General features: G+C 38.8%; 1 protein-coding gene across 6 annotated transcripts in view; it reads right to left on the bottom strand.

The window, feature by feature from the left end:
- MFSD6 (major facilitator superfamily domain containing 6) overlaps positions 1-11,562 on the bottom strand; it is a 28,442-nt gene that overhangs the window by 5,228 nt on the left and 11,652 nt on the right. For all 6 annotated transcript variants that reach the window (XM_051787799.1, XM_051787801.1, XM_051787797.1 and 3 more), the window contains 3 exons: positions 7,973-8,070; positions 2,435-2,596; positions 1,769-1,867 (listed from right to left, as the gene is read on the bottom strand). In XM_051787799.1, the coding sequence (XP_051643759.1) occupies positions 1,769-1,867; positions 2,435-2,596; positions 7,973-8,070 (359 nt within the window). The remainder of the gene's footprint in view (positions 1-1,768; positions 1,868-2,434; positions 2,597-7,972; positions 8,071-11,562) is intronic.

Below are 11,562 nucleotides of genomic sequence, written 5' to 3' on the forward strand. Positions count from 1 at the left end.
AAAATAAGTCTTCTAGACTTGTAGCAAACTTCTTTATCTGCATAAAGCCTGCATCTTACAACTTACCTATACTCATAATTAAACACTGGCTTCAAACAGGAAGCCAGTGAAGAGACATGGCCAACATCATCATCACTGATCTTAAAACTTCTAAACATACTGATCTGAATGAAAAAACTGTTCTGCATCTTCACCACCTTTTTTTGTTAAGGAAATAATATCCCTTCATAGTTACTATGGAGTTATACAGTTCATGAGAAAAGAACAAGGATAGTGACACAATGAAGGAGACGAAGTATCTGTCAAAGAGTTTCAGGTAAAGGAAGAAATCCTCCAAAGAGACCTTTACATCTGAGGTCTTCCAATAAACTGTAATAGTTTTCATAGCTGTCTTGAAATGTCATTCACAAAACGACTGTCATGACCCCACACAATGTGCTTTAAAGCTTCAGAGAGCCAGAGTATTTCTATACAAAAAGTAATTAAGCAGATTGTTAGAAACTGAGGGATGTTTTCAGTAATAGCTATGCTCTCTGTAAACAACACATTATGTAAAGTTTGAAAAAAATATTTTTCCAAATAAAAATATTTTACTAATTAAAAGTACTTTTTTTTTTTTTTCAAAATTATAAAATCGTATTTGGTTTACAAATGCCTAGATAGTACTGGATATTTTAAGCAAGGGCTGGGTGTGCCCTAGGAGCGAAGAAATGAAGAGACTAATCCTGCACACACTTGACCACTTGACCACATGCTTCATTTTACTCATCCAACTGGTCTGCGTGAAAGCAGCCTAATTACTGTCACGCTTAAAATTAACACACACACTGTTCAGATGGGTGGCGAGTATTTAATGAAACCCAAAGACAGAAACAAACACAATAAGGCCCCTATGAACACCCTGGTCTTTTGTAGGTTCACATGTAATTAAGTAAATGCTGATGGGAAACTGAAGCAGCAAATACCCCTTTTGCTTTCCATTTTTTTGCCCTTATTATTTGAGCAGAGGTGAAGAAATACTAGCAAAATAAATATTTGAACACTTCAGTACAGGGAACTTGATAACTAGTCAAGAGGAATTAATTTAATATTTCAGCTAAAAAAAAACTTCCTTGTCATACTCAAAGCTCATACTGGAAAGTAATATCTGGGTAAAAACAGATCAAAAATCCATGACCTTTCAGAACTTGCCAGAGTTTTGTTGTCTTTGTAAGAATCTTATTTATGCTAGTTCCTTAAGTTTGCACCAAGTATTTTATTTCTGGTTAGCCTTTATATTAATAAAGGTAGAGATTAAAAAGTTCGAGTTCCACCAGAGGGGGGATATCTCAGGTTTAAAAAACCCATAGAAGTTTGTGTCCTGTGAAAGCCATCTCTACAATTTCTGGCTGGTGGCTTCAACTGGTAGAACATGAGAGCACAGAGTGGGATCGAGGTGACCTTAAAGAACGGATGCAACTGTAATGACTCAGTACAGCTGTAAAGACCAACCTAAGGGATTCCAAGAACTGAGAGGATGTACAGGCAGAAAAATACATCATGTTTTCCTTCTATCAACATTCAAGAACTCTGTGCTGCCCTTCTTACAGCAGCAGCACATCAGTTTCTTCATTGTTCAGGAAAAAACTCCCCACTTGAAAACAAACTCTTTTGTTAAAATCTGAGTCAAGACACCAAACACACAAAATGAAAGCTGCAGAAGCAGCTTCAGAGAGATCTTTTTTCACTAGCTCTAGTTTTGTAGCGTCTCGGTGACATGAACATTTACCTTCTTCTTCATCAGGAACCAACAGCCACTGGATCAGGGCAAACAGAAGCAGAATCACTAAACAAGCCATCCCTATTCCTCTGAATGTGGCAGCAGGACCTGTAATGAGATGTATTTTTTTTCTAAATTGAGAACCTACTTACTTAATAAAATGAGTCAGCATTATGTGCTCCCTGGCTATATATTGCTCATGTAGACTCTTATTAGCTTGTTTTGCTACATTTTCCTCCCCCAACATTGCTTCAACCAAGTATTTTTGCAAAGGATTTTTAACCAAGTAATTAGATTCTCATTTGTTCATCGAGAGGCTTTACAGCATCAACCTATTCTCTCACAAAGGATTCATTCATCTTACTTATGGATCAGGCTGGAGATTTGCTTTCACAATACTAAAGATATCTAGGCATATTTAATGAACCTGCAACACTGACAGGACAAAGCCATAAGCACTGTGGTCTGAATGCAGTGCTGACCTTCCTTTGATCAGGGGCCTGGACTGGAGATTTCAGGACCCTCTCCAGCCTGAGCAGTTCTATGACTGTGATTCATAAAAAGTGTACTACACTTTAAAGTATAACAATACCTAAAGCATAAATAAGTTTAAAGCCGATAGTTCGGTAAAACCAATCAAATAAAATCAAATTTTTCAATACAGTTTGTCCTTACCAAAGTAATTGACCAAAACTCCTCCAACCATGGCTCCACATCCTCTACCCAGACCCAAGTGGAGACCCTGCAGGATTCCCTGGGCCGACGTCCTCAGCTCCGGAGGCACAGCCGCGCTGAGGTACGAAATACAAGCTGCCCATATAGCCGCGTGTGTGACACCTGCAGAGAGAAAACACTGTGGAGAGTAACCAGGCCCAGAGTGTCCCAACACAACATCTGAGCCACTGCACTCATCAGCTGGAGCACATGGAGAAAAACAAAATCCCCTGAGAAATGTCTGCGAAGTACAAATCAGTGTTTGGCAATGAGATACTGGCAACCAAGCCACAGGGAGACAGCACAACTCCTTCTGCAGTCTGGCAATAGCTCTTTCTCCCTCTAAGATGACCTCACTACTCTTCTTGAGACACAGTCCATAGGAAGACAAGTTTCTCTGCCAGATTCCTTCTGCCTCCAGAAGCGGCCCAGGGCCTTTGGAACACAGTCCTGATTTCACAAGCTGCAGGCAATTAAAGCATTTATATCTCTCAGCAGTGTCCTTACTGCCACAACGAAGGCAGCACAAAGGTCATAAAATCCAAACTTGTATCAGAGATATCTACGTCATTTTGTCATTTCACAAGCAAGAATGAATCCCCTCCTACCCTTCTCACTCCCCCCAGAAACCCATCGCCTCCCAGCAAACTCTTTCTGAACTCAACACCAACACGCTCTGCATTTAGCACTGAACGGTCCGGATGAGAACAGCACACAGGCTCCTCAGAGTAGGCCAAGGATGTTGCTTTTCACGCCTGCTGCTGAGAGGCAGAGCTGGCGAGCACTCCCTCCCGCTGTGACTGCATCCTGCATCCTGCGTGGGCACCGCGCCGCCTCCGCCTCGTCACTCCCGCTCCGGGACCGAGCCCGGGGCTCCTCGCTCATCAACCACAGCCACGAACCAGAGACAGCCCCAGCTCCTCAGCAGAGATGCTGGAGGTGTCCTTCCAGCACATGCCTGGCACATTCAGGTTTGTGAACACCCTTCCCTCCTGCAGGAGAGCTAAGGGAAGGACAGCACATGACCCTCAGCATGCAGAGACTGGCTGCAGGTGGAGCCCTCGCCTCTGAGCATCTGCCTGAGGGGCTTCTGTGGACTGGGGAATAACTGGACAGGGAAAGGCAGGATTGTGCAGAAGCTGGAAAAACAAAACAGTTTTGTAGTTCATCACACATTAAAAATAAGCCTGAACTATTTTGCCACCCTCAGATTGAGTGGGAATGTTTTTTTCTTATTTGAGAGGTATTAAAAATAGTCATCACAGCTTACCAATGCCTAAGCTCTACTGCCTCAGCTTTAAAAAAATGTTGGCACAACTGGTGATTCAGTCAACGTGCTTCTGTCCCCTGTACTTCAGTTATTAAGTGAACAGTTGGACACTCAATAATTATTTTGGCATTTAGGCTGAAGACTCTTAAGAGCAATAAAACATAATTTTGTAACACACAAAATAACTTGGATTTTGCTTAGGTGTACAATGATAAATAGCACTATATGAAGTGCTGTACAGGTCAACTTCATTCCAAATCAAAATTTCTCAAGCCTTGAGTTTGTAAAGATGAGAGATACGGGGGTGTTTTGGTAATCGTACATCACCTCATTGAATAACAAAAAGTGTGCATTAAGGTGAGTGTATATTACCTTACCATTTAAGTTTAAGGCTTCAAAAGTCACAGACTTTCCTTTCAAAAGACTTAGGAGTTTTAAAACTCACTGAGTATCTACTTTTTTTTAAATGCAGTTCCATGCCCACATCGCAAAAAGCAACCAAGAACTGCCCCAATAACAAGGCAAAGCTAATCTAAATAGATAAAGTGATTTCAGTTTAGAAAGTACACCAATTAACATAAAATATGCGGTTTTATCAGCTATTAGGAGTAAGTCAAGGTTTAAAGTCAGGCAAATCAAAAACATATCAGAAATGATTTGAACCGTGAAGCACAATACCACTGAGTTTGTCTGAACACAAAAGGCCATAACTTAACCAACAGGTTCTTGGATGTTTCCACCTTTTCTAGGCAGTCTAGTTAGAACATAGTGTTCCCAGTTCCTCTGAAAACAAGTCCATACCTTTAAGCTAGCTTACTTCACTTGTCTTTAAAGGTAAGGCCTTTTTTTTTTTTTATTATGTGTACATTACTAATGTGATTTTTATTATAATTATTTATACAACAGTGACTATTTGGAACAGTTTTTACAACAACTTGTATAAGAAGTCTGGTCTAGATTACTGCTAACCACAATTCTTTTTAAAAGAAGTTGCTCGCAGCATATGTATTGTGACATTATTTGCTAAAACCACTAACCACCATTTCATCATTTGGACTACAGTTCCAAAAGGTGTAACAATCCTAGTGTTATGCTTATAATGTTCAACAAATTTAGGATAATTTATATATAAACCATGAACTGAAGATTTTGGGATCCCAATTTATTTCAAGATAAATATGTACCATAATTATTGCCAGCTAAAGGCTGAAGCTCTTTGTTCTCTAGGCATCCCTGTGTTGCTGGAGCATCAGTAGGAGTCACTTCTTAGAATAGTACTTGTTTTGGAGTTTGCTGAGTAACTGCCAAGTGAAAACACCAAATACTTTCAGGTTAACAGTATAGTTTTGCAATTTAGAAAATTCCTGTTATGCAAATTGGTGTGCTAGCAGAGCTGTTACCAGAGAATCTAGACCAGTGCTCTGCAACACTAAGCTGCAGCTAACTAGAGTAACAAAACTTCATCATCTAGGTGCAAAATGAACAAGATTGCTTGTGTGCTTGCAGACTGATGACACAGATAGATACACTGCACATATTTGCCTACGAGGATGACTTGAAATTTACAGTTATTACAGATTCGGCCTTAGCGTTTCTTTTCATACATTGCCTGTGCCATACAGCACAGTGGTTCAAAACTCTAAATTAAGAAGGGAGTTTAAATCTCCTCATTTACTCCTTTGAGAGTGCAATGCACTTAAGGAGTTGTCCCCATCCCCACTACAGAGAGCAGCTGAGACACAGCTTGGTTCCTATTACAATCAATACATGCAGTCTGCGGAGTCATCTTCCAGAAATGCCTCATGCCCTTCAGCACAGCACATGGGGATAATCCTGCTTGTATTGCAGAAACATATTAAAAAGAAAAATAAATTTTTTACAGAAGTCAGCTGAAACTTTTTTTAGCCTTAAAACCCCTCGAGCTGATGGAACTGGAATTTACATAGATTTTGACAGCTTATTGGAAAAAAGTTATGTGCAATTAGAACAAGGACTTCACTGAGGGATTTCAAAGGCCCATCAACTTGATGCAGCCATGTGGCCCACGTAGTTCCCACATGGTCTGCACAATCTACTCTTTTTTTTTGTTTTTTAAATACTTCTAATCCTTACATAGGGAAAGCAGCTACAACTATTACTTCCCTCTGTCAACAAGCTCACTTAAAAATAAGAGCTTCCACCTCACCAAATTTCATTAAGGTGTCACTTCTTATCACTAACAACATATTCAGCGGTTATGTAAGAGAGAAGAGCAGAGCCCAAAGAAACAGGATTTGGAACTGCTGCAAAAGAAATAATGAATCAATAACAGATGAAAACTGGAAAGAGCAGGAAGGGAAATGAATAAAAGGGGAGGGAAGTCAGCAGTACTTCTAAAAAGATAACCTTGATCTCCCATTTGCCAGCACTGAATGAGATGACTGGAATCTAACAAATGCAGTGGCAGTGGTCAGACACATACAGAGCACCTGTGGACTTCGTGGACACTAACAAGTGATGTTTGCTGCAGGCTGAAAGGGCACACAGAACACAGAGACCTGGGGGCTGGAGGGGGGAAGTTGTCTGTGTGTGTGTGGGTTTGAACTTTCTCATTTGCTGACTGTAAATAACTGCAAATAGTCAGATTAACCAGAGTACATGATTCAGCAGTGGTTAAATATGATAAAGTCTGGCAGATACATTTATGAGAAAGGATTATTTGGAAGGTCCTTAGTTTTTTCTTCGAATTTCAATTACTCAAGATTGTGCCACACAAAAACCCCACCAAAACAGCTCCCTCACAGCCTTGCTGTAAAGGCAAACCTACGTATTGTGCAACTCATATTGAAATTTCAGCAGAATAAAAACCACATTCAAAGTTAAAGAAACTTCTTTCCCAGCCATGACTTACAGGATGCTTCCAGGCACAAGCATATGCCTGTATTGTTGAAACCACAATTTTTCCCCCCTATATTTTGAGTTGGGATATCTTTAAAACAAGATTACCTAGAAGGCAACATCCAAAACTTTGTATTCATCATTTGTTTTCCCTCGATGTTTAAGCAGGCAAGAGTATAACACACATTCACTCTTCAGGTTCTTTGTAACATTTTCCTATTTTAACACTTGGTAGGAACAGTGAAGTATCAATTCAATAGTTGTGGTTCAAGAGTTTTTTAATAAAAAAATTCAGAAGCTTGATGTTGTGGCAGTTTTAATATGATAAACTGTTTTATTAACTGGGAGGGTAAGGAGTCAGGACACAAACACATCTCTTTCTATGTGTACATAGAGATCTACATATCACTCTCTAATGGCATTTTATAACTCAGGTTAAAATCTAGCTTACAAAGACTTCTGTAAATATAAAAATATTAAACTTGTGCTGCAGATAGAAGAATAAAACTTCTAAGCATAATCTGTAGAAAAGTTTCTAAATATTATTGCACAAATCCAAAATACTGGCTTAAAAAAGATGGTAAAAAATGGTACTCTTCAAATACTGAAGAAACAGAAAGTAAAATAGTTATGATTTTCCATGGTTTTCAGAAGTGGTACCCACCTCAAAGACAAAAAAAAAAGGTCATAAAATCTAAGTTGGAATAATTTATTCTTTAACACTGCAACAAAGGTTTTGCAGACTTCTACAACAGGACTTGACAACAGGGCTCAAATTACTTTTCACAGACCACACCTCTGTCCTTCTAAATAAGACAGTGAAAGGGCAACTATCTTAGAGAAGCTCTATTAGCACAAAGAAAGTTATTGAAAGAAATTCCACTCTAGCTATTAAAAGAAAAAAATCTATAATTCACAAGTATTGATGAACAATACCACTGAAAAACTACAAAATATTTCAAGAGAGACAACGACTCAGACTATGTTCGGGTTTTTTTAACAGCATCCTTTCAAGAACCACAACCTTTCACGTTTAATGAAGTTCAAATTTATCACCAAACAGGATTTGCAGTCCCTTTGTTTAGTTTAAGGGTGTGTTGGTCTCACACAGTTCTGTTTGAATAAACAGAGAACTGTGCACAATCAAATGCACACCCTCCCTTTTGACGTCAAATATTTCCCAAGATAAACAGTAATGGTTTATGTGCTTTATGAACATGTGTCTTCTGGGACACATGTGGCCAAAAAAATAGAGAAATACTGAATTTTTTACTTAAGTATAGTTCACTTGAAAACAAGATAAATGGAAGCACATCACATTATATTGGGAGGTCATCACTGAGCTGTCTTACCTTGAAGTACTTCCATCGGAAGAACAGTCCAGGCATTTTCCAGATAGGAGATGTAGATATATCGTGCTGTATTACAGGCAAGACCAATGTAAAGCACTCTAAAGGAAGTAAGGAAAAGAGAAGTCAGGACAGTTTGCACTTTCCCTTTCTGGCATGTTATAATATAGCTTACTGGTTCAGAAGTTATTTGCATGTGTGCAGTTTGCCAGTCTGAAGCATTTGCTCAACACAAAATATATCCTTATGTCCTACACCCAAACATAAACTCTCCTCTTGCCCACTCCAAACACATATTCAAAATCCTAATAGGAAAAAAAAATAAAATCAAAGAGACAGCAGATCCACTGAGCTTTTAACTAAGCTCTGTAGTTCCATGCCAGGCTCTGCACAGGATTGTATTTCAGAGGGACCATTTTTAAGTGCATTCGTTTCCAAACAATCTTATTTTCTAATCATCCAGAGATTCATTCTGCCATTTCAATATAAGCCTGGAGCAGGTTTGCATTAAAGGAATTAATTTTACCCCAATTAATATAAGTTTTTAGTCCCAGTATCTGAGAGCTGCTCAGAACTACTCTAAAACACATCCCACAGAAGCAATATGGTTTATAACAACATGCCTCAGGATAAAACTTAACCATCCTGTTGAAAAGCAGCAGATGTTGCATCTCAGAATCTGGAGGAAAAAAAAGCTCTTACAACAGTTTTTTAACAATGAAACACAAAAACTATTTGTGCAGTGCATTTCCCACTGTACATTTAACCTGATGACTTTTCCCTTCCAGTTTGCCCATTTAGCATAGCTTCCCTCCAGGGTGCTCATTCATCCAGCTATCTTTCTCTTATTTTTAGATGGATCTTAGGAAACAAAGACTTAATTCAAAACATGTTTACAGCCTGAGAAAAGATGCTACTGCAATCTTTAAAGATTTTTTTCAGGGACAAGGATAATTTATTGTCCAAACATGGCTTCTTGGTTGACCTGTGGTTCAGCATAAGTGAAATAAATCCAATTGATAATCAAGGTGAAGCACAGACACTGGGAAAGGGCTCATTATTCTTTCTGCTGCTTTTTTAGTTATTTATTCTAGAAAGGTAGACAAATTTAATTCAATTGTGCAGAGCCACTGAAAATCTAGAGTGAAATACAATCACAAAAATGCAGCATCTTGTTAACACAAATACACGTGTTGACAGCAAAAAAACCAGTACCACAGTTCTCATCATGTCAGTGATATCAAAAACATTCAAAATTCTAGAGACAGGTCCATGCGTTTCACAACAACATGAATTTACTTTCTACAAGTGGGGTGAGTTTGCAGGAAGTTGTCCCCACCCAGTCACACATCAAACCAAGCTCTGCTGCTTCCAGATACATGTGAGGTCCACGAATAGCTGGTTTAAGCTGCCTTTAGGCAACACAAGCCCAAGCATTCATGGAAGAAAACATGGGAAGCCATGAAAAAGTTTGCTATTATACAGTAAAGAGAACAAACTTGTTCTTTGTGCCATGCATCATAAATTTCATCTCATCTTTTAATTAATGCTTTCTGTTCCAAACAAATAACTTGGTTCCTTTCGTAGCCACAACTTAATGTACTTCTTATGTACAACCACATTTCTGAAGTGTATTAGGACACACACTGGCCACAAAAGTAACCAAACATGTAAGGTCTGCAGGGTCCTGTCTTCATTCCCCTACTAGAAAGGCCCAGAGTGATGCACATTCTTGGGGATACAAATACTTGTACTCATAACACTTGTTTTTCCTCATCAGCAGCACAGATGTGCCCAGTGCTCTGTTAAGGACCTATTCTCAACAGCTTAATTTCACTTTTATCTAGCAAAAACTTTGTCTTTTCACCACAAACTTTCTTCCCATCTGAGCTGTTCCCTATCACAGTTAGACCAAAGAAGTGGTCTTCTGCTTCAGTTTCTCCATCACTACTAACACACTCACCTACCCGTGCTTTTCTGACGTGTTACATTTGCAGAAAGATTTGGATTCAAAGTTTAAGAGTGGCAATTTAGTCAACTTCTGCCTCTTAATTTGTCAGAATATGCACAGAGTTTCAGGTAAATAACAGTTTATGAAAATTTCTATAATTATGGTTTTGGAGGGGTACGTCACAAAAATTTTTGTGTATTTAGAGAGTCCTTTCAAAAATGTATTTATAATAATCATTTAGACTCTTTATCAGACCTACATGGAAAATGTAAAGAGATTGTCCTTATGAACCCTAAATGCAGTATCCATAGGGACACCATATTCAATTCCACGTTAAACATTTAAAGCACTGAATCTATATTTAAGTTAAGGAGACTAAGCTGTTTACAGCCATGACTACCAGTCTCTACTTCCCATAAAAACACATGCTGGAATTGCGGTCAGACAAACACATTCAAGCTTAACCTCAAGTAGGAGGTTATTTTCAGAGCTTAACATCATCTTCCTAAAGTCACTTGCAGTTCTTCTGAGTGTTTCTACATGGTGACATTCAACAATGGGGACTAAATATTTGACAGCCAGGTTTGTACACTTTTCTGTCCTAGTATCATAACATCATAGAATGATTTGGGTTGGAAGGGACCTTGAAGATCATCCAGCTCCAACTCTCCTGCCACAGGCAAGAGACATGTTTCACTAGACCAGGTTGCTCAGAGCTCCATCCAACCTGGCCTTGGACACTTCCAGGGATGGGGCATCCAGGGCTTGTCTGGCAACCTGTTCCAGCCTCACCACCCTCACAGTAAAGAATTTATTCCTAACATCCTCTCAAAGAAACACTAGAAGCATGTACAAAATATGCACATATTCAGTTAACAAGTGTATGAACAGCAGAGCTAGTGAAGTCAGAAACTGGGTATTTTAATCAACACATATTTAATATGGTCATGCTTAAAATGCTTGGACAATAATGTGTTAGTTAAAAAAACCTGTAAAACAGAATAGGTTTCAGACTGTTTTAAGGGTCTTATGTGCCAACACATACAATGGTAGAAACAGAAAGCTTCACAAGGCTCAAAAAGGGAAACTGAGTTTCTGTCTGATAAGGTGTAAAGACTATTTTCTTTAGTTCTATAAAGGACAGTCAACAGCTTTCTTCTGCTACTGTGACAGTGCATGCAATTCTAATACTCATGCCTGTCTTCAAACAATTTGGACGAGAAAGAAAGACTGAATGATAAATGTTCAAGTAAATACTGCAGAAAGACTGTCTACATCCAGTTTAACAACCCAGAAGAAAGGAATTTTGAGCTATTAAACAAAAAAAACCCCACCCAAACAACAGAACACCGATCCCAAATGCTTCAGCTAAGACTGTTCCAAGAAGGATACATAGTTGGAGGCTATTGGCCCTTATTATTGGGAAGATGAATACCTGTACTACAAGGCAGCAGTCAAGACATGTACAGAACTGTCAAAGAATATGCCTCCTCTCAACACACCATGCATTCTATGAGGTTCAGAAAGTACAAGAACAGAAACAACAAGGAGGAGATATCTCAGACTGTGATGACTAAATACAAGTAAGCATTGGATAACATTAAAATACGACTAATGTGCATTTCCCAGGTGTAGGTATAAA

Source organism: Manacus candei, unplaced genomic scaffold, assembly GCF_025592945.1.
Source record: "Manacus candei isolate 608988 ecotype Guabito, Panama unplaced genomic scaffold, ASM2559294v1 h1tg000023l, whole genome shotgun sequence".
NCBI classification, from domain to species: domain Eukaryota; kingdom Metazoa; phylum Chordata; class Aves; order Passeriformes; family Pipridae; genus Manacus; species Manacus candei.